This window comes from Setaria viridis, chromosome 7 (assembly GCF_005286985.2).
Source record: "Setaria viridis chromosome 7, Setaria_viridis_v4.0, whole genome shotgun sequence".
Taxonomy (NCBI): domain Eukaryota; kingdom Viridiplantae; phylum Streptophyta; class Magnoliopsida; order Poales; family Poaceae; genus Setaria; species Setaria viridis.
In genome coordinates, this window is record NC_048269.2 from 19,987,207 (window position 1) to 20,014,352 (window position 27,146).

At 45.4% G+C, this 27,146-nt stretch overlaps 2 protein-coding genes across 2 annotated transcripts; one reads left to right on the forward strand and one right to left on the reverse strand.

Moving 5' to 3' along the window:
- Positions 1-6,747: 6,747 nt before the first annotated feature.
- Positions 6,748-12,386, reverse strand: LOC117864043 (uncharacterized). The gene is made up of 12 exons (XM_034748013.2): positions 12,094-12,386; positions 10,646-10,792; positions 10,446-10,560; positions 10,265-10,356; positions 10,074-10,171; positions 9,430-9,467; positions 8,956-9,191; positions 8,606-8,699; positions 8,308-8,498; positions 7,644-7,863; positions 7,390-7,557; positions 6,748-7,292 (listed from the first exon to the last, which is right to left on the reverse strand). The coding sequence occupies exons 1-12, from the start codon at positions 12,304-12,306 to the stop codon at positions 7,087-7,089; spliced, it is 1,818 nt and encodes a 605-aa protein (XP_034603904.1). The 5' UTR covers positions 12,307-12,386; the 3' UTR covers positions 6,748-7,086.
- A 9,077-nt stretch (positions 12,387-21,463) lies between these two features.
- On the forward strand, positions 21,464-26,923 carry LOC117864077 (auxin response factor 9). Its single transcript, XM_034748067.2, has 14 exons — positions 21,464-21,965; positions 22,744-22,859; positions 22,999-23,094; positions 23,221-23,277; positions 23,384-23,536; positions 23,617-23,701; positions 23,898-23,988; positions 24,130-24,294; positions 24,626-24,745; positions 24,845-24,929; positions 25,052-25,220; positions 25,375-25,847; positions 25,929-26,119; positions 26,209-26,923. The coding sequence occupies exons 1-14, from the start codon at positions 21,917-21,919 to the stop codon at positions 26,348-26,350; spliced, it is 1,992 nt and encodes a 663-aa protein (XP_034603958.1). The 5' UTR covers positions 21,464-21,916; the 3' UTR covers positions 26,351-26,923.
- Positions 26,924-27,146: the final 223 nt, after the last annotated feature.

A 27,146-nucleotide genomic window follows, 5' to 3' on the forward strand; every position in this document is an offset into this window, starting at 1 on the left:
TCCAATCGAAGGCAGAGGAAGCACGTGTATCACCTAAAATTTTACGGTGGTATGCATGTTTAGGTCAGCGCAAGTGCAGATTCTAAAATCTATCTAGTTCCTTTGTCATCTAAAACACCATCTCGAGATGCAAAACTAAACAACCATGTGTAAACATCTCGAGAGCTACATATGGGCACCTAACAACAAGAAGTATGAAATGCGTGTGCTGCCGAAAAGATTCCGGTGGTCAGCCACACGCTTCTTGATGGTACACGATTACGCACGACGGACAACCGGCCGGCCGGCAGGCAGGGGTCTCAAACAACGCGAGAAACGGCCGGCGAACAGGCCAAAACAGCTCCTCGCGGCGATCCGCGGGCTTGTACCGTTCTTCCCAGAAAACACGGACCAAATCTTGAAAAAGGGACTAAGGGAGCGGCGCCGCTGGCCGCTGCAGCCTGACCCGGGTCCGGTGAATGAACGAGTACGAGTGGACCAACGGATCGCCGTCGCCGGCCGGGCCCCGGCGTTGGGCTCCTCATCCCCGTCGCCCGTCGGTGATCGGCGACGATCATGGGCGCATGATGCCCTGACGACCCTGACGGGTGATGAAAAGGAGTGGAATTTTCTCTGCAATCATGCGCGCGGCGGCGTGATAATGCGGTGGAAAAGCGTGGCGCCTTTGTGTCGTGTTTCTTTGGGTCTCGGCCTTCGGAGTTGGGGTTGGGCGGGGGGCCATGGGTCCATGGCTTAGCTCGGCTGCCTGCTTTTGGTTCAGGGTCTCTGGACTGGACGACCTCAGAGCAGAGCAGGGGTAGTGACGTGCGTGCAGTGCAGGACGCTGTAGTGTGTGCCCAGCTGTTGACTGGCTACTGGCGTGGGCTACAACTCCCGGCCCAGACAAGCACTCCAAGAATGAGGACTCTTCACTAGACCATGATCACGGATCATCATGATATTAAGAATTTAAGCACAATAAAAACGCTGGCACCCCCGGATGTCGATGGAGGAACCGGAGACCAATGCCTAGTAGTGGTAGTAGTAGTAGTAGTAAAATATTTGTAGACTTCTTGTAGTCGTAGGCTGCAGGCACTAGCATGGCATGCAATCCTACCTCCCCGACGATAGAAACAACACGTTGACAACATGTTTTCGCGGGTGGCCGAAAACATGAAAAGGAAGATAAGAGAAACACGTGTGCCGCGTCGCGGTGAAACGCCGATCGTGCTCCGCAGGTAGCCGCCATGGATCATTGCGGCTTTCCGCCCGTCTCGCTGCAGCCTGCAGGAACACACGGCGGCCCGGGTCGTTTTCCACGCCGCGTCGGCGGCCAGTCTACAAGTGGCGGCCGGCCGCGGCCCGCGGGCTCCCTGCAGCCAGCGGCTGGCCTCCACTTCCCCGCACGCGCACGGCGCACCCCAGCCACCAGCCGAGGCCAGGCCCCCCACCACCCCGCTTCTCGCACGATGATATGTGCGCCGCGACGTCGCGTCGGCGGAAAGGCGCGCGCGCGCGCGGCGGCCGGGGGTTTATGCCACGAAAACGCAGGGAGCCGGGGGTTTCCAGCCGCGGTGAGAGCCTGAGGGGATAGCGATGGCATCTCCCGGCCCTGAGCTCGCTTTGCTCGCTCGTTCGTCTTGCTGGTTGCTGTTGCGCGTGGTAGCCATGTCATGCCGAGGTCAAACGGTGGGCTTAACACCGGTGCCCGGGAGGCCGGGACACGGGGATCGGACGATTGGGAACGGCGTAGCCGGCTAGCTAGCTAGCCATGGCGTGGCCAACACCGGGCGCACCCAAAGCCAAGGAGGACCAAGGATCAGGACGCAGTGAAAACACCACCACCGCCCATACGGAGTCAAGGTGCAGCAGTGGCAATCGTGGTATGGCTTTGTAGCAAACAGCGCCCGGCACTGAAGGTGGATGGTTACGCCACAAATCACGGGCCTGGAAACATTATTCTCTCCTCCTTTTAGGTGATCGAGCGATCGTTTTCTTAATTCAACGGGCTTGCTGTTCAATCCAAATATCTCACCTTCGAAATCTTGCTTCAAGATTATTAGCGCCCAGGATGTTGCAACAGCATAGTGATGAGCAAGAGATACAGAAATTGCGATGCTGCCAAGGCTCCTCGTTACTCCTCTTGCTGCGCTCCTTCCTTTCCCGGTAATTCTTTGGGGTTCACTGATCCAACGAGCCTCAAAAATGGAGGAGGAGGAGAAATGGTGGCAAGGATGAGATGGACTGGATGTACAGGGTTTGGCTTGGTAACGCATTAGGGAAACTAGAGTTTTCTCATATATTATTAGTGATGCATGGATCAAAATTTATAAACTTGCAGGGAATAAAGGGTAGAAGATTATGATTTGTAATAATATGGAAATGTTACTATTAAATTTATCATGACTAATACGTTAAAATGACTACATTTTCAATAAATTTTAACAAAACTTCTAAGAAAAAGTAATGGTAAAAATACTTTATTATTATTTGTATCCAATGATACTTTCTTATGATTATACTTTTGTGTCACATAAATGAAATCTTAATGGAGTATTTTTCCTTTATCATAATCTCGTCCTAACTAAACCAAGTACGCCCTGTAAGAAAAAATGAGGGAGTAATTTATCTGTGACTAAGTGAGTATATTACTACATTAGTAGATACGCCTAAATTTCTTTACCTCATAGGGAAGTTAATTTGATTAACATAAGCAGTCCCTAAAATGCTTGTTTACTTTGCGGAGTTTATAGTGCGCTAGTGTTTATTTTACTGTCACGCATTTACGTGCTTTCTTCGTTTGCTTGGGGATCCGGAGTCAATTAACATGTCACGAAATTCACGCGGCGGTGAAAAGGAGCCGACACTGCATCCTCCTTTGTAAAAAAATAATAATAATTAAAAAAGAGCAAACAGAAGTGGCCATCAACAAACCACGAGATTACATGCTTTTGGGAACCGCACGAGCACTCCAATCGGATCAGACGTCAAGCAAAAGCAGCGACAAAAACAGCCACAATTGCAGCAGCAGGGGACAAGAAGCTGACTGGGCAGAAATTTTCCGCAAAAGAAGTTGAAAACTTTTCAACCCTGCACCGTCATTTCTGCACTTGCCGACGGCCCATTTGTCAAAAGGAAACCTGTTTCTGTTTGCTTCACATAAGAAAAAGCTCTGAAGAATTAACCAGAGAACCCATAGAATAGAATGCCTCGACAGATACAGGACGCCACTCCAGAAAAGAATCCACGTCGAAAGGATCGGAGCATGTTCCTTTGCTTATTGCGGTCTCGCTTGACATGCCCTGGTTAGCACAGGCAGCAGGCGGCATTTTCTATAGCTGTCACACAAAGGAATGCACGCAAAAGAGAGCTGCATTTTTGACCTCTTGATCACTGGAAGTGCTCTTGGTTTGCCACCAGTTGCGGTAGATTATTAGGGACGATTCTTGCACGGCCGAACCATTACTTTATTGGAGATTTTAAGGTTTGGTGTCATCGGTGGTTCTTCTGTGTCCACATAAAACAAAACCAAAAGGTAAAAGAGGCCGGGGTCGATGAGTATCTTAAGCGAAAGGAAAATTCCATTTGCTTGATGCTCGGTGGCCAGGGCACAACCAACATTCAGACCCCCTTATCCACAGACATTGCAATGTACTACTGAAAATTGCATGATCTCTCAGCTTTGGATCACTTCTTTTTCATCTTCGGTGCCCGAATCTGAAGAAGGAAAATAGCGTGCAAAATGCATGCGCGCGCGCACGCACGCGCGCACCTCTTGCATCGACAAAACAAAACTAAGAAATGGAAAGGGGCTATGAGAGTCCCTGCTACAGAGACACAGAGCGTTAGTGCTCAGGAGCAAAGTCTCTCTTCCTTTCCGCCCCGGCACAGGATTTTCCCAATTTAGCATGACAATTTGGACTTGGAGAGCCGGCTCAGTGGCTGGTTCATGGACCGCCATGAAAGGTTGAGGTTGTTGAGGGCTTTGAGAGCCCACTTGCGGCTGCATCAGTAACCTGTTTCGGCCTACTGCCTAGTCATCTTTTGCGAGCAACTGGAAAACCTGTGTGTGTGTGTGTGTGTGTGTGTGTGTGTGTGTGTGTGTGTGTGTGTGTGTGTGTGACATTGTTGGTGGTGGCGAGGGAATCCGGCATTTGACGAGAGAACAGTGAGAGGGCTCGGGAGTCGGGGTTGATTTGACACCCGGTGGCAGTGGGGTGCAGCATCGGTGAATCCGTTGACACCTCAAATCCATCCATAGCGGATCGGAATCTGCACAATTCATTTCAAGTTACAGGAAAAATTGCATTGGGGCTCAAATATATTCAGCCTTCTTTTACGGATGGCTCATGCAGCCATGCAGATTTTATCTGCGTGTGCTACGGATCATGTTGAGGCCAGATTTATGTTTCGAAAAAAATGTTGAGGCCAGAAACCCGGTGTCCTTCCAACAATACGAGAAAGAAAATGCTGGTGTTGATGGAGCCACGGCTATTACGTCCAAGACATCAAATCAAATGGACGATTTGCACGAATCCTTGTGCGTACGAGGTGCCCTCCGAAAGTTTTTCGTGTCGTGGTGACAGCATTTTCCGACTAACATGCAATCAGTCCCCCATTTAGCCCCCTCGCCGGGACACGATAAGAGATCTCGCTAACGCCCCCATGATCGGCATAAAATTTTGTCCTCACCTCGGACACATCACAGTTTGGCGTAGTGTGCCAAGACCTCTCATGCTTGCTAGCAACTTCTCTTTTCTTTTCTTTTTCTTTCCATTGTCCCTGGCTCTGGTTCTCTGAATCTATGACGAACATTGCACGCGCACGGCCGCATGTGCAGAGGGGCGTCGCGTGTGCACTGCACCTGCGTCGAACAGGGACGGGCACTTCCTGCTGGTTCTTGCCTGCGCATCGTATTCGTATCGTTGACGTGAGCCCGCGCGAGCTGCGACGCGGAGGAGGCCGCGTCGGCATGTCCGAGGACGGAGCGGCAGCGCGGCATGGGCGAGCCGGCGTCGATCGATGCATCATCCATCACGGCATCACTCGCTCACGAATCTCTGGCCCGGATCTTTCCTGCTGCTTCTTTTTTTCATTTTGTTAGTGCAGACCATCATGCCGATGTTTGACGTGTAAAATCGGTCCGAATCGTCTCTGCATTGCCTGCTGAATCTCGTATGGTGCCAAACACTAGACGCAAGGACTATTGACATCTAAGGCTAGTCTTAGCGCACAGTTTCATTGCACCGTTATCAAGATTGGGAATTAGGTAACTATGTCTGTTAAGTGTCATGAGGATGAAACTCCTCTCATATATGATGAAACTTCTCCTTTTCTCTTCTCATATAGAACTTGCCAAGTCATCAAAATTGCTGATGTCACATGGAATTTAATGCACATGAAACTCCCATTAAAACTAGACTAAATAAATAAAAATTTTAAATATTTGACCGTATTTTGATCAAAGCATATATGCATTTAAGGTGTGTTCTAAGGGCGACCATAAGTGCACCAAAAGCAGTTCATAGGGACTAAAATATTCCATTCAACATGACATGTCTGTCTGAAACATTATGCGAGTGATCCATATGGCAGACCATAGCAAAATTTAACCATAAGCTTATGGGTTGCTCATAAGAAATAAAATAGCAATTTATCTCTCTCCTTCCTCCCCTCTTTCTCTATCTCTTTCCTTGCTTTCCTCTCTCCATACCTCACCACTACTACCTACTTTTGGACTAAGCATTGTAAAATTTGTAATAATCATAGGCTACTGACACATGGCCTACCGCTGAGAACTACTTGTCCAAATATATTAGGTTTGCTCTAAGAGCAACTCCAACAGTGGATTTTGGATGGTGCCCCGAAGAGAGAGAAGAAGATTCCCATGGTGATGTGTGGATCGTAGGGTGCTTCGAAGCATCCCTTAACCATAGTGCTAGATTTTGCACCCGGTACTTCAAATAAAATATCTCTCTTTAGAACAAGTGGATGTAACGAGGGAATAGGAGAGAAACGAAAGTTATTTTTAAGGTATATTTTATTCCATATAGGTCTTACTTTTTGGGAGGGTTGAATGGCTATACGTCAGTGAGAAATCAAGCATTTTGCAACTGCATAATATCGCAACGTCTAGCATTACCACATGAATTATACGTTGGTGCTGCTCTAAGGTTTTGTCACGTAGCAGCAAGTGATCGAGTAAAAAAGGCGGATCTCCGCCGGATCACAGACTCGGTCAGAGGGAGATCCCCGCAGCGCAAGGCGCTCCCGTGTCATTCGAGTCACTTCACCTGAGTTTCGTCAACTCGTTACCAACCCGTCCACCCATCCACCGGCGCCTCTCCTACGACAGGTCCACATCGACTCCGGTCCAGTCACTTCCTGGGCGTCACTCCACATTGGAGGGGGTGTTTGGTTCCTTAGGAACTTCTAAAATTTCTATCACATCGAATGTTTGATACTAATTATGAGTATTAAACATAGATTAATTATAAAATCAATTGCACAGATGGAGACTAATTTGCGAGACGAGTCTATTAAACCTAATTAGTTCATGATTTGATAATATGATGCTACAATAAAAATATGCTAATGATGGATTAATTAGGTTTAATAGATTCGTCTCATGAATTAGCCTCCACCTAGTTTTATAATTAGATCATATTTAGTCCTCCTAATTAACGTCCGAATATTCGATGTGATATAAATTTTAATCCGTACTAAAGTACCAAACACCCCTGTATTCTGTCACTTGGTGCACTCGACTAGGCAAAGCATATCACGGCACTACGAGCAACTGATGATGCTCTCAAGCAGATGCAAAATCTTGTACAAAAACCGATCAAACAAGCATATCACCTAGTAATGGTTGCTAGAAACAAACTTAAAACGTAAGATGGTGTGTTTGTTCGCCCGCTGCCCTAGACAGGACTAATGTGTTTGTGTTCCCCGTTACACATCTTATAGTCAGAATCTCAGCAAGGCAAGTCCAGCGTCCGATTCAGCAAAGAAAATTTCACGTCCGCCGGGAGAAGTCCACTGGGAGAAACAAGGCCGGTGTTGCTGAGAGGTGTGCTATCTTTTGGATGATGGAAGGTGTGGACATCACTTGGTCTTCTTGTCCTCTGTGCTCGTCTCGGCCTCAGCTTCAGTCTTGGCCTCCGTTAGCTGGGCCGCGGCTGATGAATCACTTCCTTCCAAAGCCTCCTGGGCAGCAGGTTCATCCTCGCCTCCGAAGCCAAACTCGTTGACACGCTTCTTGTCAACTGGATATTTCCACCTCTGGTACACGTATATCAAGAAGATAACATCTGTCGACAGAGAGCAGTCAGTGAAGTCCAAAGAACATAGATGTTTCCTGCTGTTACCAGCAGTTATCAGCTAGAACAGTGATAGATTTCATCTTACCATCTCTGAAAACTGAGAGACGATGAAGCATTGGCATTTTAATCACAAATGCGAAAAGGTCATCTATTATGGTGTTGAGGAACTTGTAGGTCATTTGTCTCCATGGCATATGAGCGACGGACTTCAGTTTGTAGTTGATGAATAGTTGGGGGCACATCATAATGAAACCTGAAGAACGCAAATTTACACATATAAGCTCTACTGCTAACCAACATTATCACATAAACTGACAAGATTTGGAATTAGTTGCTTACCAAACATGTACACACAACTTGTCATAGAAGAAAGTATCCACGAGTACCAGCTCTTGTGCTTTTCATACTTTAGCGAATAGATCGAGAAACCAACCACAAGGAGGAAAAGGACATAGGTAAGGTACTTCATTGCAAGCGCATCGTACTCCTTGGTCTTATTCTGCGCATATGATTCACGGTCCCTAAACCTCAACATGGGAATCTTTCCGCTTCTATCGATCTGGAGAACAAGATGAAATTTTCATTTAGTACAAAATGTCACCAGGTATCTACTCTGGATCAGCAATGTCATCATATAGGAGCAATATATATCTATACCGACAAAGAACAAGTTGTCATAATACGCATAGCAAAATTTGACATTCCGATGTCATTTAATATATCAAAACACATCAAGGGTCACAGTGGTGATAGTAGTTCAGCACAAAGTAAAACTGTGCACTTGAAATGCTTGACGCGCCAACTGGTATACTATTACAAGTGAACAATGAGGGGGCAATGACTAATAACGATAAAAATCTTTATGTTTATGATCTTGATTATCACCATTCTTTAGTCAAAATCCGTTTTCTCATTGCTAAAAATATTTAAGTTTCATGTGAAAATCACAAGGTCTACTTTGTACAATAAATTTAAGGCTTAGAGAACCACAGATGCCATTTACCTCAATGTGCATTGCCTTTCCAATCTTCCAAAATTCAATGCACACTCCAATTCCAGAGCTAGCAAGGATCATCCATGATGTGTCATTGTCAAGAAGGTACAGGAACACAATTAGTTGACACACAAAATTCAGAATCACGGATTTTGCCGATAGACCTTCCATGGACTTGTTCTTGTTCCAGAACTGAATATCTGAAAATAGCGCACCCAAAGATCACAAAATAGTAGTTTGTTAATAACTTATTATTAGTGCGATTCTTACTACACATTCTATTAAAAAAAGTATATGGTGTACATACCATTTTTGAAGGCCAGGAAATCAAACAGAGAGTGTAACAGAGAAACAACCATGGTCAATCCAAGAAGATAAGGATTTCCTTCGAGGAAAACCCTCTGCAATATACAAATATATGTCAAGAGTCAGCAGCTGACTGACAAGGTAAACCAATAATGACAGGAACCACATCCCAAGGACATAAACTACAAGTAATTGTACATAACTACATAAAAATGGCACCTCAAACAACATGAAAGGGTGCAAAGGAATTTGGTCCCCAAAAAAGAAAATATAAGAAGAAAAAAAAGGGCAACATATCCAAAAATGTCAGCATTTAAATAGCTGCAGTTTAGAGTATGGGCACTTGTGTACCTTGAGTTCATCAGCCTCGCCTTCGAGCATACTTCCATAACTACGATGAACCTGGAAGGATTGCTCAATCTGTAAAAATAATTGCCACTTGGTCATGCTCATAGGACCAACTTCAAGGTTTAAGGGCAGTTCCTCCACAGTCTCGTTAAGCGCTATTAATTTATCCCTCAGTAGCCAAAACTCATTGAAGAATACAGTAGGATAATAGTTGCCTGTAGCTGGATCGACATTCAAATCTGTATATCGTAAAGGAAAACCAAAACCATCCTCACCAAAAGCACATAATTTTTCTGAAGGTAGTGTTTCAATAACAGATTATATTCAGCAGAAGTTGGATTCAAGCAATGTGGCTTTTGAAGCAAATGGGTAGCAGTGACCACAATTTAACGTTTAGTACATGCATGTTTTAAGTAAAAGCGGAACTATCACAAAACAGAAAAGGTAATGTTACTATTTGTTATAGTTGAAGGATACATGGAGCAACAATGGGAGGGACATTATTGTGGGGATACCTGCAAAGTATCAAGGGGGCAATGTTAATCATACGTATAGAGGACGCACAGAAACGAAGAAAACACATAAACAGCAAAACTGCTGCGGTATACACAACAAAAACAACAAAGTTTTGCTGTTACATAAATCAAGAAAGTATATACTAAAATGGCTACGGTGCAAAACCTGAAGCTGTTAATGAGAAAAATCATGGAGTTTCATCCAGTGTCACCTGAGGAGAACCTTAAATTTAACCATCGTATCATTAAGGCTATTTAGCAGTATTTAGTTTGCGATTACCATACATGGAAACAGTTTTTATACTCTAAATTCAGCTTCCGGTTCATTGCAATCACATTGATCTAGCTGAAAATAAATGTTCAACTGCACACTGATAAAGTGCTTTGTCAGTTATATAATAGGAGTGCCAATGTGGCATAGCTCTAATCAGTAACTCACAAGGCAAGGTAATGATTCATAACTTTCATGTCATCAAAAGAGCAGGGCTGAGAAGTATCAATCATGAGCCAATGCCACCACAGGTCGAATGGAGCATAAATCTTAACATTTAAAATCCTATGTATGGTACAAATCGAACTTAGAGACAGATTGGATTTTGTGAATACCGTGTGAAGTCCTCAACAAGATTTATTGTTACATTTGGTTTCCAATAAGATATATATTCGGCCGGACCCTCATCTTTATCCTCAGATTCTTTATTCTCCTGCAAACCAAGTCTTTCATTAGCTCGGCAGATATAAGGAATACCATAAGTTGGTAGTTCATATACTGAATGAGAAAGAATGAAGATAATGACCTTAGGTGGTGCTTCCTCTTCAGGTTTTTCTGAATCTCCAAGCAAGCTCTTCTTTTTACCAGCTTTTGATTTTGGCAAGAATGTCACAACAGCTAAATCAAATGTACAGTGCAATCAGTATTCCATAAATATATGTTATAACACAAAGGAAGACCATGCAATGGAAAAACAAAACACATACGATGTGTCCTCCCAAATGCAGATTTCTGCTCATATTCAGCATCTGTAGGGTCCACAGGGTAACCCGAGCGGGCAAAGTAAACATGAGCATACAAAGAGCCATTACGCTTGAGAGCCTGTAACAGCACATCCACGAAATTCAAACAAACAGACCATAGTTGCATAAAATAAAGTTTAACACTACTGCAATCAGTCGCCTACCTCTGAAGGATAGTATGTTAACGATCGTGTTCTGGTACTGGTAGGTCCCCAGACTGCATATGGCATGTTTGCTTCGTGCCAAATAAGTGCGTCCTCATTAGCAAAATCATTGAACTTCTCGTTCTCTGACAAATACATCCACATATCCTGCAACAGCAAAGCCACTGAGCACTTAGTGTTTTAGCATTTGAAAAATGACTATTGACAAGGGGCAGGGCCTAAATCATGAACACAACAATAACCATTTAGTCTATTATACTACCTATCGGAATAGAATTTGCACGTTACAATTACAAATTTGGATGGAATTTTGTGCCATTACTGTATTACAAGTATAGATCTATAATGGCATAATGCCCCTATTCAACTCTTGCTATATGATTCAATACATATCATCTAAGAAGGTTTATGCATGGTGCACAGACTTAACAAAAGGAAGAAAGTCAATGAGGTACATCAAATGTAGGTGATCTCAACCTATGAAACATGATCAACAAAAAACAGCATACATCTTAGGATCTCATGAGCAAATACCACAAGCAACAACCATACAGAATTCTCAACTTGATATAAGCAGCACAAGTAAGACTTAAATTAAAATCTATCTAGTCTTCAACTCATAGCGGATGCACAAATACCTGAAAACTTCAAGAGGAATTTTTAATATGCATGTGTTTGTTTCCCATGGTCAGGATCAACAACACAATATCCAACCACCAGTCTTGGCCTTACGGAACTTACTGCACAGGTAACCTAGGACAAATGTTCACTCCAGCATAAACACAAGTATAACGAACATCAACAACCCCCCCCCCCCCACCCCACCCCCACCCCCCAAAAAAGTCGAAAACCCTAACCTAAACAGTGAAACAATTCAATCACCACGGCACCAATATACTGCACATAAATGCTCACACTGTCACACAACTTATTGAATTCAGTGGCATCCGGTCATTACCAAAATTCACAGATACTTGAATTCAGTGGCATCTAGTCATGAACAAAATCACAAAAAAAACTAGTCCAGAAAACCGTGAACAGCCCTTAACTTAGCCTCCTGAGATCCAATTAAACCCGTGAGGTGTTATCTTCTCTGTCAGACTATCACCATATAACGAATAATGCTGCAGAGCATCAATACTTTACATAATCTCCAGGCTCAAAAATATCCTACTTGCACTGCAAAACCTGGATCGTAGCTACTAAACAACCACACAGCTCTCTCTTGAAAACATCGCCCGCAAGCTATAACGATACAGCTTACGGATCACAGCAACCAAAAAAAAGACGGAATAAAACCCTAAATTACCTTGGCATCAGAGCAAACACTTCGAATTACCCGCACTACACAACCTAAACCTACTGACGAGCGAACCGCGATACAGACCTAAGACGCATCTTCGAACCAAAATCCTGCACACAACCAAGAGGGACGAGGGCGTTCTCACCATTGGCTCGCCCTTCTGGAAGAGGTTGGACATGAGCATCCCCGGTTCCGCCGGAGGGCGCTTTGGCCCGAAGAACTTGGCCGCGAAGTACCAGAACACCGCCATCCGCACGATGCCGGTGATGCTCTGCCCCAGGCCGCCGCCCTGCCGCCCCGCGGGGCCGCGCCCCTGCGGCTGCGCCGCCGCGGCCACCTCTGCCGCCGGCTGCGACATCGCCGCCGGCGAGCTGGATCGGAGCGAGGAGGAGGGGCGGCGAGATGCGAATGTAGACGAGGTTTTTGGGTTCTGTTTTTTTCGATCGCGTGAGTCTTCGGGGATTTTTAACTGGGACAGTTTTGGGTTACTTTATGGTGTTATTTGCAGATAAGGGCTTGAGTTGAGTTGTAATTATCTGTTTTTGGAGAGTCCCTGTTCGTGGAGACGCCGTTTGCCCGTTTGGGTTCTTTTTGTCTGTGATAGTTGGATCCAGACGTAATTGTTAAAAACTTTAGGTGTGTGCGAGTGATTAGGCTAACTATATGCTGCAGCTGGGATTTGCGCAAACGAGGCAAGTTGCCGTCGTGATAGGAAGCAAAATGCTAAACGTACACGGAAGAAAAAAGTCATGAGCGTGTAAACTAAAATCAACTATGGTTAAACCGTCACTGTTATGCGAATTTCTATTCGAGCTTAGTGTGTGCCATGCTTGCGTCACCACATCAATGATTAGGTAAGCACTATTTGAAAATGGATATGGTCTTTTTAGGAAGTGAAAATGGTTATGGTTATTTGTAGGATTTTGTTGATAGTTGAAATGACGAAACAGCTTTGTTCTAGAATCATGGGGCAAAATGTGTATATCTTGTTACACAATCTATTCTTGGATAATTGGAGTATGTGGATCAAGGTCCCAAAAGTGGATATATCTAGGTAAAAGCATACGTACCTTCAAAAACTACAAAATGTATGCTCCATACTCTTAAAATGCATATCTAGCTTCTTAAACTTGAGCTCATGTGTCACTTAGGTCCCTGTACTCTCAAAATGCATATCTTACTCCTTAAACTTAGCTTCGGGTGTCATATAGATTCATAAACTCTTGAAATTCAGTGTCATCCTGCTAATACAACATGATAAGATCAAAGTTTGTACTTTCAAGCAAGCCATTACTTTCATTGTCACATTTCTGACTTGTTTTATAGCCCCTTCAGCTTCTCCTAATATTCATCTAGTAATTTATCTTATAAACCTCTAGTTTTAGTTTAGTAAGTGCAACTACGTGTTATTCAAATTTGAACAATTTTCCAAGAATAATACATGCGCACCTAGCAAGTAAAGATATTGCCCCAAGCAAAAGTCTTTCTGGATTCAGCACATCAAATATTCTCCACACGCGTTGAGTTGAAATTCACTTTATTTAACTATAATTAAATTATATCTATGTAAAAATAAGTTTTCATCAATTTAATTGAGATGACGGATGCTTTTAGAGAGTATATGGACCTAGATGACATCCGAAGCCAAGTTTAAGGGGCTAGAGCTGCATTCCGAGAGCATAGGGACCTAAATGACACCCGAGTTCAAGTTTAGGAGTCAGATATGCATTTTAAGAGTATGAAGACCTAAGTTACACAGCCATACACTTTACTCTTTTCAAAGTTAGATATCTAAAAAATCATTTGTAATGCACTTGCGGTAACTTATCTAATGTTGTATAGAGATATTATTTGTGAATTTATGTATTTCTTTAAGCGGTCAAACTTCAGTAGTATCACCTGACAAAAAAAGGTATTTAGTGATTTAATCTTATCACAATAAAATTTGAAAACAATGGATGCATTTGTAGGTTTGTTTTCTATGCCATTATCGCTTATTTTAATATCTGTAAGGAATATGCTAAGAAAATAATGGTCAACGAACATGCAAGTTTGGATATACCATATTACAAACGAGTAGGGTACCCTGCAAGAAGCTATACAATATAATAACTTGTTAAGGGACTACATCATCTATCCCCCAACCCAAACCCACACACCTAAAATTGAATCATTGTTTTTTTTATGAAAGAGGAGGGGAAGGTCCCCTACTGGTTATATATTAAAAATAAGAAAAGAGGAACAAACAAACTGTCCAGTACAACTCAAGACATAAAGAAGGAAAAGAAAAAAATCATAAAGATTACAATATATGCTCTAACCATTCCAACATTGATTGCTTCCATTCCTCTTTTACGCGAAGGATAACCTGCGTAAAGACAGTCTTGAAACGCAGCATAGCACTATGAACTGATGGAGTGATTCCTCTGAATATCCAGTCATTCCTTTCCATCCAAATACACCAACTCATGAGAATAATGATTTCCATAAAGAACTTGACTTGAAGCTGAATTCTGAAGCTATTGAGGATATTGTAGGGTGACAAGTTTGCAAACAGGCTTATATTGATCCAACATTCCTGAGCAAAAGGACACTCAAGAAGAAGATGGAACAAGGTTTCCTCTCTGTTATGCGTGCATAGGACACAAGAGTAAGAGGGCAAATCCATATGTTTCCTTCGGAGAACATTTCTTGTACTCAGTCTGTCATTGAGAAGTAACAAAAAAAGAATTTGTGTTTGCTTTGGCATTTAGATTTTCAAAGCCACCGGAAAACTGGATGAACATGGTGATGTCCTGAAAGTGCTCTATAAGCTTTTGATGAGGAGAAATGTTGATTGCCCCAAATATATGTCCAACAGTCTTGCTCATCATTTATTGAGATAAAATCCAAATCGGCAACTAGTTGTAGTAATTGATCCATGGCTAGGGCTGTTAGAGGCAAATTGAAGAGTTGTTGTAAATCTGATAGCACATAAGCCTGTCTGATAGATATGTCTTCCTTTTTAGTGAAGGAGTAAAGTTGTGGATAGACTTGAGCAGGAACCTTATTGTTCCACAAATTATGCCAAAGTAAGCATGTTCCTCCATTATGAACTGTTACTAACGCTAAGCCCTTAAATTTGTCCATAAGCTTGACAATATCTCTCCACCAAAAGGATCCTTTTCTTACCCGTCCTGGCAGTCTACCAGTAATGCTTCTCCCAAATCAGATGAACCTATGGAATATCTGCCCGGTTAAAGAATTTGTGTAGGTATTTGAAATTGAATCATGGTTAGTAGCGAGGATTAGAATTTTAGAAATTTGTCGACGCAGAATGTAGAGACTGATCAATTTCTACTAGAAGAAGGATGCACATTGTACTTTAACAGTTCGTGTAGGTCTTTCGTGAACAGAAAATTCGTGTAGACCTTAGATCTATTGGAAAAATAATCGTAGCTCTCCGGGTGTCTCCAGCAGCAGTTTCCTTTAGCAGGAGGGACCCACATGTGCGAATCTGAGCTCGGCCGAGAGATATTTTGCGTGCTGGAGCATCTGGGGCCCGCAAAGGACTCTCGATGACGTCGAGCCGTCGAGGCCGTGTTCTCCTTTTCATCTTCCACTGCTTATCGCGTCATCAGCAACTACAGCGAGGCCCATTTCGAGTTCCATTGAAATTAAGGCCGAGAGCAGGTCCAGCTGGGCCGTCGTCTCGTCGGCTAGCTCTTGGGCTCAAAAGTCCAAGCAAGTATGTTGAAACGGAGCCCGTGACTGCAACACTATGGAAAATTGGGAAAGCAAGACCTCCTTGGATTTCACACGTTGTAGTAAGTTTCTTCTGCCATTGTGCGTGGCGCGGGCGAAAAGCATGGCATCTGATCCCCGTAGCTGTTGTTGTTAAACGCCTGCGAGGCTACCAGGCTATCTAGCTGCTCTGCCTAGCCACCATGTTTTTCATCTGAAAGCCGGTAGACGAATTCCACGTCGTCTTAACGGATGCCGCTCCAATAGTTTAGTTTGCCTTGCGGCACGAAGCAAGCACAAAATCCAACCGAGCCATCACAGATCGGGAGGCAATGATGATGGCAGTGGAGAATGGAGATGCACGGCTCTCTGCGGAGAGGATGCTCATGCTGATGACGAGGATGGCACTGTGGGCTGACGAGGCAGCCGAACGAGCAAGCAACGAAGATGCAGCTCAAGGCGATCCAGGCCCGGTGTCTCTGCAGCGCTCGGTCCCAGTCATCATTCTGCCTCTCGTTTTTCACGAGGGGTGATTTTTTTTGGTGCGATTTTTTTTATAGCTCCTTTGTTTTAATCTAAGGACGTGCGTTTAGCAACAGCTCTATCTTTTCTGCATGATGGATCAGTGGATGTGTTTTGGAGGAGTCCTGGCTTCAGCAACAGATTAAACCGCGCGGCATATATCCTCCATGCACATTGGAAACGAGAGATCCCCGATCGAGCCACGCGTCTTGGCGGCAATGCAGCCTCCTCAACGCACGCAGTACACTGTACACCACCTCCTCTGCCTTTTCCCGTGCTATTAGCTTACGAGCAAAGCAAGTTTAATTATGGCCGGCCGAGGGTTCTGCTTAATCGCGCAGCATCTTATCCTCCGCACTTGTTTACGTGCCTAGCTGAGTGGCCAGTTGTTCTCTTTGTCGATCGCCGATGCCTCTCCCAGGCATCGAGCAATCTGCACCCTCATCGATCGTGTGGACGGCACTGACAGTGCGTGCACAATAACAATGCTCGGGCGTTAAGCATCGTCTTATGGTTACCTATCTACGATTTGCTCTTGCTTTTGTCCTGCTTTACAAGATATTGTGCCGGCCGGTGAGCATCGATCTCTGGCAACATATATATCCAGTGCCTTGGTCAAGCAACTAATGGAGAATCAGGAAATGGTAAAGGGAAAGCTAAAGAGTGCCTAACTAGCTCTGTAGCCTGAAAACTAAAATCAATGTGCTACCTGATAGTATCTCAGTTTTTATAAGCTCAGGTGCATTTCACGACCAGGAATTGAAACAAATCCGGGTCTCTTATAGAAAATGTGCAAGGGAGGTAGGTGTCCACAGCACCAGATAATTGCGTTCCTTGATATGTGTCTGATAATACTAGTTCCTCCTGATGAGCCTGTCTAGTTTTTCTTGAGCAGCACTATAATTTCTTGTGACCAAGAAATTCCAGGCAATGGCCTCGTCCTTGGACGAACAAATTGTTGTTGAACAACCTTAGGATAGATCTGTTTCTTGCAAAGTTCTAGGATGGATAGCAAGCTTCATGCTACTTACAATCGGGTTGGATCATGTGAAATCGGAGCGGATGCTGGATCGTCATGGTATCCGAAACCCGTCAGCACCGATAAGAATAAAATTGGGGATCAAGAGAGAACAGTGAGGATCTTGGCCTTTGCTTTTCTCTTCCAGTTCTTGAGAAAATATTGCTACCAAGCATCTGACTGTTCAATTGCTCCAACAGCTAAGGATGATCCGCGAATAAGGAATCATTAGGACGAGTACTATTACCTTACTGGCCTGACAGATGCACTAGCAGACGCAGAGTGAGCTTTTGGCAGGCAGAGCAGCTCAGGTGTGTATCCGAAGATGTCTGTCTCACGTATAACAAATCCTGATTGTTTATGAAATGTTCTTTGCAAGGTTATATACTTACTGGAACAAAATGCAAATAGTGTTTCTTTAGGACAAACAAACTCTGGTTTTTTGACTTGTGTTCGAGTGTTTCTTGGCAGTTAGGCAGGGTACATACAGTGTGTTTGGTTGGACTGTGGTTTTTGAAAAAGCTGTTGTGAGCTGTAGAAAAGCAACTGTGAGAAAGCAGCTGTGAGAAAAGCAGAAGACCGTTTGGTTAGAACAGTTGTGAAACTGTAGGCTGTATAAGAAATACTTGTAATGCTCCTAAAAGTCCGAGGGTCTGTTTATATGCAAATTGCTCGTAATAAAATAATGTGTTCACTAATTCGCATGTAAATAACTATTTTAGAAAGGGAAAAAATAAATTTCCTATATTTTTCATCCATCAAAGTGACTGATCCACATAAATAGAACAATATCTATCAAAAGGCTTATACAATGATGTCATCCCTCATAACTGTCCTCCTCTCGCATCCTCATTCTCCACATCGTCACTCTCATCTCCTTGTGTTTGTCTCGTGTCACTTTCATCATCCCTCAACATAACTATCCTCCTCTCGCATCCTCATTCTCCACATCGTCACTCTTATTTCCTTGTGTTTGTCTCGTGTCACTTGTACGTCGTACCAGGTTTGCCATTTCAACTCTGAAAATAGTGTTAAGTAGCCAACTTTGGCTCAAAGTTTAGAAAATTTCTACAAAAGAGTGTTGGACTATAACATGCAAAATTGAATGTATAACATATGGTTAACAAGTTTTAGTAGTTCTTTGACAAATAAAAGTTGGTTTAAATATTTAAATTGGAGCTTAAAGATTGAAGTTTGCATCGTTGAAAAGCACAACCAAAGTACCCGTAATGCGACGATTATTCCACAAAGCTGCCTGCAAAGGGGGTGGGGGTGCTGCAGTGCTGCTTTTGGCCCTGATCCACAGTATTTCATTCGACAGATACCACCACCACCTTAATACCTTATAATAATATAACAAGTTGCGCTTATACTACTCGAGCGGAATCAAGAGGGGAATCAGTGACGAGGATCTTGGCCCTTGGCGATCGTCAGGAGGCCACGCCGGCAGGAGCATCAGCACAAACAATAATAGCCTCCGTTCCAAGGTTTGGACGAACGGATGGATTAGCCAGCGGCAATTCTTTAGTGTCCCGCTGCATGTGACGCTAATTGAGGCACAGCCTTGCCAGTGCTGGGGTTTGGGTTGGTGCCGTCCCCGTCCTGCGTTCCTGGCCCTGCCCTGACCCCTTTTCCTGCGGCCTGCTCCCTCCCCAGCCTCCCCGCCGGCGACCAATCGGGTGGCGGAGAACCCGTCGGCCCCCGCCATTGTTTAATGCTATTGTTTAGCCGTAATAATGGAGACTAAAGTATTGGCTTTGTTTAATCGCGGGACGGCAGTTGGGAGTAAAGCTAGCTCCTGATTGGCGCGGGGTTATTCTAACTACTACTAAGCTCCCCGCGCTTGACTTGTGACCAGGATCCACGTTCCACTCTTGGGATTACCTTCTGGTTGTAGTAGTACTAAGTTGACCGTTACTCTTGTCCACACGCAACGCAAGGTGTAAATTGTAATACTAGTTTACTGGACGGTATAGTATAATCTAGTGGTAATTCTGTATTTCTGTTGCAGCTGTACTACACGGGGAACAACGCCTCGCGCGAGCCTGCATCTGCACGGCCGTCCGATCCTGATCCGTTTTCACGCGATCAACGTGCACCAATAATCGGGCACGCACGTCACATCATGGGCACAGAAATGGCGAGACCAAAATGGCCACATAAACTCGCATGATAAGCGAGCTCGCGTTGCTAAAAGAGGAGAGAAGGAATAAACCGGAAGCAATCAGAGAATGATGCCCCGGCCGGGAGGCAGCAACCAAACCAACCAACCGGCCGCTACCGAAAACCCAACCAAAAACGTCGCGCTCGCACTCGTTTTCTGCCGGGGAAATCATCGACGGATCGACGGGGTTCGGGGCGGAAACGTACGCGAAGCCCCGAGAGGCCGGGGGTCTGGGACAGGGACGCGCCCTCCGCCCCCACTGTTCCCGTTCCCGTCAGGCCGTCACCCCCGCTCCTTTTTTCCTTTGTTTCTCCGTCCGCGTCGCTTTGTCGCTGAATTTTTCCGCCACTTGCTCCTCGTATCCTTTTCTCGTCCGGATTTATTGCTGTCAGAGACCGTTCCCCTGGATTCATCTCGTGCCGACTAAGGGGGTGTTTGGATAGCAGGAGTTAAAGTTCACATCGGATATTCGGATGATAATTAAGGGACTAAACATGAGCTAATTATAAAACTAATAGCAGAACCCCTAGACTAAATCGCGAGCCGAATCTATTAAGACTAATTAATTCATCATTAGCGAATAGTTAATGTAGCACTACATTGTCAAATCATGAACTAATTAGGCTTAATAGATTCGTCTCGTGATTTAGCCTAGGGGTTGTGTAATTAGTTTTGTAATTAGTTTATGTTTAATACTTCTAATTAGTATCAAAAATCCGATGTGACATGGGCTAAAGTTTAGCCTATGCCTCCCAAACAGCCCCTAAACTTTGTAATGCTCGGTGTACGAACTGTGTAGAGACCATGCAGCAAATCCGGTTGCGAGGAGCATGTTCCTCAGGTCGCCAATACCGGTAGTATTTCTTTTTTATCTTTCGAATAAAACTAGTAGTATTTCTTTTAATCGTGTCGACCAAGTGCCCGGTTTTTTATTTACCACTGAAATTGACTTTGAAGAAGTACACAAGGGCACCACCACCACAGCTGCCTTGTTGGACTCTGCAAATCGCTCACCGTTCACACACCACATGCAACGCAACCACATGGGGGCACCCATGGCACGCGCGCGCCCGTTCCCACGACACGGGGGTTTGGTTTGGTTTGGTCCTCGCCTCCTCGGGGTGGCCTGTTGGGCGAGCGGGAGGCGGGCGGGAGACGGTGGGAGAGAGGAAAGACTGAAAGAGGCGGCCGAGCACCCCCTTCCGTTCCGCTTTGCCTTACCCTTACCTGCCGCGCGACATGCCGGGTTAGCGAGGGACGCGGTTGGTCAAGATCTAGAGGACGCGGTTGCATGCCGGGTTAGCGAGGGACACGCCAATGCGCCCTAGTCAGCTAGACAGCCTAGGTCTCATCCTAAGGGGCCCATGCGCCAGACGGCGTCGATCCGTCGACGGCGTCGTGCTGGCGACTGCCGGGGCCGTGGCTGTGGCTGTGCCCCTCTTGGATGGTGCAGGCGCGTCGGTCGCCGCGCTGTAGCTGTGACTGACCAGCGACGTTTTACAGTATAGGAGCACGCGGCTCGACTGCTTGTACCGAGTCGTAGCAGCAGACAGTACTAGGCAGTAGCCCCTCCTCTGGCTCCGATCACGCCGCGCGAGGCGTGCCCGTCGGCCATCGCACATGTTGGGGTGCGCAGGCTGCCAGGCTCGCTGTCGTGCTCGTGCCCTGCCGCCGGAAGCCTCACGGCCGCGCGGCCGGCCGGGCCGCGCAGCGGGGGCCGGGGGGTGGACACGTAAAGGACATGCCGGGTCGGCGAGTGGCCCCGCCTCGGCAGCGTCGGACGCAGGGAGGTGGCAGAACGAGACGGGCCACGGCATCCGCATGAAAGATTCGCGCTCGCTCGCGCCGTGGCCCCGTGGCCGTGGGGGGCAGCAGCGGCTGCGTACGGTACGGCGATGCTCGCATCGGGGTCGGGGGGTGGGGCGCGCCACGGGGTACGGCAACCCGGAGCCGGCCGTGCCAGCCACCACCCGCGCGATCCAGCGGCCAGCGCCAGCCAGAGCCAGCCGCCCCCGCCGGCCCGCCCGTGACAAATTAACCGGGCCACGGGCACCAACCGGCTCCAGACGACGCCACCCACCGCCCGCCCATCTCTCTCGGCGCTCTCACCATCCTCCACTCCCCGCTGCCGCCTGCCCGCCTGCCTCCCCCTTGCCGCCGCGACCGCGACCGCCGCTCGCTGTCGAGGCCAGGCTAGTAGAGGAGGAGTAGTAGTAGTCAAGCCCGAGGCCACCCACCCAGGCTCACACCTCCCCCGCTCTCTGCTCAGGCCGCCCCCTCCACGCCACACACACGCGACGCGCGGCTTCCCTTCCATTCCCCGGCGACCCGGATCCCGCGCCCGCGTCGTCAGCTAGCTTCCCCGGCGAGACGTCCGCCGCCCGGAGCCCAGTGAGCTGTGCGGAGGGTCTGGGTGTGCCGGCCCGCGGGCGTTGTTGGAGCAGATCCATGGAGCCGAGCCAGTAGATCGCGAGGAGTGTCCTGCTTGCTGCTGTTTTGTTGGGTTCTAGCCATTTTTTAGCGGCGTTCGGCTTGGAAGATATGGCCGCGGCGATGGACGTGGCGAACCCTGGAGCGGCTGCTTCCTCAGGTTTGGATTCCTGCCTCTGCATGAATGAACTCCCGTTCCTACTACTGTCCTGTCCTCCGGGGCTATTTGTTCTTCTGAATTCGCTGCGGTTTCGCTAAATTGGGTTGTTTGCGAACTGAGGCACTGGGAGGCCTGGATAGAGTTCGTTCGGTGGACTTCAATAGTTGACTAATTTGTGTGGAAAACGCTGTGGAATCCTCATAATTTCAGTAGGTATTAGTAAACGAAAATACTGGGGGAACTGTGTGGAAAACGCTGTGGAATCCTCATAATTTCAGTAGGTATTAGTAAACGAAAATACTGGGGGAACCAGCGATTTTCCTTGGAATAATTGTGGGTTGCCACCTCTTGATGGTTCGTTAAAATTGTTCTCTGCCAACATAATTTGTTGCCCTGTACAATTTTGCTTATTTTTAGTTTCATATTTTGTCCTCGTTTCTCCTTGTGAAGAGGCATGCCAATCACGATTTCTCAAATGGGGAAAAGTTTGGATCAGTGACCTATAACGAATCTAGATCCTGTTACTTTGATTTTTTGGTGTCTGCTATATGTGGCTACTTTAGCATCAGTGCTGCTTCTCAAAGGCGATGTTTCGATGTGGTGGATCCATATGCAGATACGCTCCTGTTCAGTTTATTCTTCGTTATACTTCAGATAGCTCATGATTAGCAATTACAAGTTGGAACTATAAAGTGAAGAAGCGAACGAGTTCTGTATGTTCTTTGTTTCTTCAGTTCTTCTGATGACCCTTTGATGCAAATCAATTGCTTCTATTCAGGAATGTCAAGCGATGCTCTGTACCGGGAGCTATGGCATGCGTGTGCCGGTCCGTTGGTCACAGTGCCTAGACAAGGCGAGCGCGTCTATTACTTCCCCCAGGGCCATATGGAGCAGGTACTCATTGGTTTAGATACCCTTCCTCTCAACCTGCCTTTATCAATCTTATGTTTTGTGGCACCTCCGGATGCACATGCATTAACTGATTGGGGTTTCTTTTCCTCAAATTGTTCATGATTCATGATTTCTTTTATAGCTCGAGGCGTCTACACATCAGCAGCTTGACCAGTACCTACCCATGTTCAACCTACCATCCAAGATCCTATGCAGTGTTGTCAATGTGGAACTACGGGTTAGTGTATTTTTTAAAATCTGTCTGGTGCAACCTCCTTGCATATGTGTGTGTCATGGAATTGGTTTGTCTAGGTACTGAAGCGAGAAATCTTGTAATTATGCTTAATATTTGGTACTTCTGCAGGCTGAAGCTGATTCAGATGAAGTTTATGCTCAAATTATGCTGCAACCAGAAGCTGATGTAAGTCTGCATATTTTTGCTCTTGTGATGATATTCAAGTGCTATGGCTTTCATTGCCATTTTAGATGCACAAACATTAATTTATTTCCTGAATATGCTCGATCAGCAAAGCGAACTCACCAGCCCGGACCCTGGACTACAAGAACCTGAGAAATGCACTGCACATTCCTTCTGCAAGACACTGACAGCTTCAGATACGAGCACCCATGGCGGTTTTTCTGTTCTTAGGAGGCATGCTGAAGAATGTCTTCCCCAGCTGGTTAGCATCAGAAGCATTATATGCCTCAAAGAGATTTCTTAATAATTACCAGATATATTATTGTGTGCAACCTTCTGCAGGACATGTCTCAGAATCCACCTTGCCAAGAACTGGTTGCCAAAGATCTTCATGGCACCGAATGGCATTTCCGGCACATTTTTCGAGGTGAGTTTTACTCTTTACTACTTGGCTTGAAAATCCCTTCAATTCCTTGAGAGAATAGCCTTTCTTAATGTATCTTTGTGGCTCTTAATTTGATGTAATCTACTTCAGGCATTTGCATAAACACACAGCGAGTATTGATGCAGTAGCTCCATTTCCATTTCTTAGTCTCATGCCTGCCTTTCCATGTTTCTTTCAGGACAACCCAAGAGGCATCTCCTTACTACTGGCTGGAGTGTCTTTGTTAGCTCAAAAAGATTGGTCGCTGGTGATGCATTTATTTTCATGAGGTACAATACCCTAAGCATGATAAATGCAGATGTTTGGTGCATTTGCATCTGTCCCCCGGCTTTTTGTTGAATTGTGGATGAACTTAATTTCTGTAGTCATTATGGACTATGTTTACTAGTTATTGTTCTTCTGAATGGCAGAGGTGAAGATGGTGAGCTAAGGGTTGGCGTAAGGAGGCTCATGAGACAAGTAAATAACATGCCGTCATCTGTCATATCAAGCCACAGCATGCATCTTGGAGTCTTGGCAACAGCCTCCCATGCCATCTCCACTGGAACCCTCTTTTCCGTTTTCTACAAACCAAGGTTTGATAATATTTTTGTTTATACATTTGATTGTATTGCATTGTTTTTCTAGCATCACACTGTGTATTGAAAGGAAAAAATAATGGACAAAATGTATTCTATTTGCTAATTTTACTTTGCTTCAAACTTCGAGTCAATCACGGATTCTATACTCTGCTTTAGTTGTAGACAAGCTCAATGTTTGTAGCTACACCATGCATTGAGATCCATTCCCTTTTCAGTACACTGAAGTGGCCTACTATGGTTATCCTAATTAGCACTAATACATGCATGTTTATTTCCTTCATAGTCTTGCCAGCTAAACCTTATGCTCCTTTTGTTTTGTTCCCAGAACTAGCCGCTCTGATTTTATTGTGAGCGTCAACAAGTACCTTGAAGCTAAGAAGCAGAAAATATCTGTTGGAATGAGGTTTAAGATGAGATTTGAAGGTGATGAAGCTCCTGAAAGAAGGTAAAGTTTGGACTTGCTTTCAACAAGTTGGCGCTGCTTTCATTTTAACCATTTTATATATGCAGGGAGCAAAATTAACATCTCTATCTCTGGTTACAGGTTCAGTGGAACAATTGTTGACATCGGGAGTTTGCCGGCAATGTCAAAATCTCTGTGGGCAGATTCTGACTGGAGATCTCTAAAGGTAATGAAGATTTTTTTGGTTAAATGAAAGTTGTTTGCTACCTGTAAATTGTTCAGTGTAGTTCATTGTCATTTGTTTTGTTTTGTCTTCCAAATACTAATCTAAACTGTAATACCTGCCAGGTCCAATGGGATGAGCCTTCATCTATTCTTCGTCCAGATAGAATCTCACCATGGGAAGTGGAACCACTGGATGCAGCTAATCCGCAATCCCCTCAACCTCCATTAAGGAATAAGCGTGCACGACCCCTGGCTTCACCTTCTATGGTTGCAGAACTGCCTTCAGGCTTTGGTAAGGAGTCCCCTAGTACTTGTTACAATATATGGCTCTGCTTCTTGAGTACAATTTTGAATGCTCAGTTGATGGATACCTTAATGTATTCTCGGATATGAATATGATGTGCTGTCCTGCTGTAGAATCTAAACTCTTGTGCTATTCATGTTAGGACTCTGGAAACCCCCAACGGATTCAGCTCGGACTCTCTCATTTTCGGAACCGCAACGTGCTCGGGAGCTATTTCCTTCAATTCCTCCATCAGCCTTCTCATCGTCATCAAACGTCAGTTTCAATTCAAAGAATGAGCCATCCATGCTAAGCAGTCAGTTCTACTGGTCTGCAAGGGATACAAGAGCTGACTCTTGTGCTGCTAGCACCAACACAGTCATAGTTGAAAAGAAGCAAGAACCAAGTTCTGGTGGTTGCAGATTGTTTGGAATTGATATATGCTCAGCTGAGGAAGAAGTATTACCTGTGGTTACTGCACCAGGTCTTGGTTATGACCAAACTGCTGCCTCAGTAGAGTTGAACTCGGATAAGCTCTCACAGCTATCTGATGTCAACAATTCTGATGCCCAAGCAGCTAGCAGTGAGCCATCACCTCTTGAATCCCAAAGCCGGCAAGTGAGGAGCTGTACCAAGGTGATTTTCTATCACTTCATTATCAGGTGTTGTTTTCTTGCTTTTGGTTAATCAGATAACTGATTAATGTTGTGCACACAGGTAATTATGCAAGGAATGGCTGTTGGAAGGGCTGTAGACCTGACAAAGCTTAGTGGCTACAGTGATCTTTGCCATAAGTTGGAGGAGATGTTTGATATCCAGGGGGAGCTAGGTTCCACACTCAAGAAATGGCGGGTCATTTACACTGATGATGAGGATGACATGATGCTTGTGGGGGACGATCCTTGGAAGTAAGAACCCTTGCATTTATCTCTGTATGAATGAGTGCATTTTTTTCAGTATTGAAGTCCTAATCCCTGTGCAATGCATTTTCCTTCAGTGAGTTTTGCAGCATGGTGAAAAGAATTTACATTTGCACGTATGAGGAGGCAAAGAAGCTGACATCCAAGTCAAAGCTACCGGGTAACAGTGACACCAGCAAGTTGAGCGATGTAAACTCACCGTCTGAATGGGTCATCTAACCTGGAGTCCGTCTATAAACAAAGACTGCAACTCGCTAACGCCCCTCTAATTCTGTTCTTTCTACTGTTCATGGGGTAAAAATGCCATCATTGCTCCGTGGGCTGAAGTCACTGTTTGGCATTCATTTGCCTTGAATTTTGGAGGCTTTTGGATTGCCAGGCCAGCATGGGCCTCCTGGAAGAGGTACTTGTGCCATTTCCCATTTGTTTCCGCTGTTGGTTAGGAGCCATCAGCCATGGCATACTCGCCAGGTGTCGGGTTTGAAGAAAGGACCCGTCAACTGCAAGGTGGACAATGCCTTGCCTTTCCTTCCACTGCTTAGCTAGTAACTAGGACTATGTATGTAATGAATGTATATAGTGTCGTTAGGCTGCCCTGCCCAATATGCCCTGGTATTGAGGTTCGGGCATTTGTATGCATTGATTGCAGTTTGGTAATTGTTATCGTTAGCAGCAAGAAACCTGAGGGTGTAGGTGGTGTGGATGTATGTTTCTTTCAGCAACAATCTTTGTGGAAGCGATCTGTACATAATCTACTGTTTAATAAGCAATGCTGTGCAACTTGTGCTCCTAGCCTTGCACCTTCCACAGTTCCACTTCGACGCCCTTTCTTTTCTTCTGCCGGTTCTTTGCCTGATGAATCATCCATTTGCGTGCATTTTGGATTGTGCTTTTGGCTGTCTGTGTGGAGTGAGAACCAGAGGACCGTGTGCTCCGGCCTTTGTGACCTCATTGCAGATAACGCAGACAGGCGTCAGGCGTGCTCCTGCTTCAGAACATCAGGTCAGGACCCCTT

What these genes read in the sequence shown, in the direction of transcription:
- LOC117864077 (XM_034748067.2), top strand. Translation starts at nt 21,917, where the DNA reads ATGGCCGCGGCGATGGACGTGGCGAACCCTGGAGCGGCTGCTTCCTCA. An exon ending in TGGAGCGGCTGCTTCCTCAG is followed by an intron (nt 21,966 to 22,743) that starts GTTTGGATTCCT and finishes GCTTCTATTCAG; the next exon opens with GAATGTCAAGCGATGCTCTG. An exon ending in GATGCATTTATTTTCATGAG is followed by an intron (nt 23,989 to 24,129) that starts GTACAATACCCT and finishes TCTGAATGGCAG; the next exon opens with AGGTGAAGATGGTGAGCTAA.
- LOC117864043 (XM_034748013.2), bottom strand. Translation starts at nt 12,306, where the DNA reads ATGTCGCAGCCGGCGGCAGAGGTGGCCGCGGCGGCGCAGCCGCAGGGG. An exon ending in CTTGTTGAGGACTTCACACG is followed by an intron (nt 9,468 to 10,073) that starts GTATTCACAAAA and finishes GATACTTTGCAG; the next exon opens with GTATCCCCACAATAATGTCC. An exon ending in GAAAGGCAATGCACATTGAG is followed by an intron (nt 7,864 to 8,307) that starts GTAAATGGCATC and finishes CTTGTTCTCCAG; the next exon opens with ATCGATAGAAGCGGAAAGAT.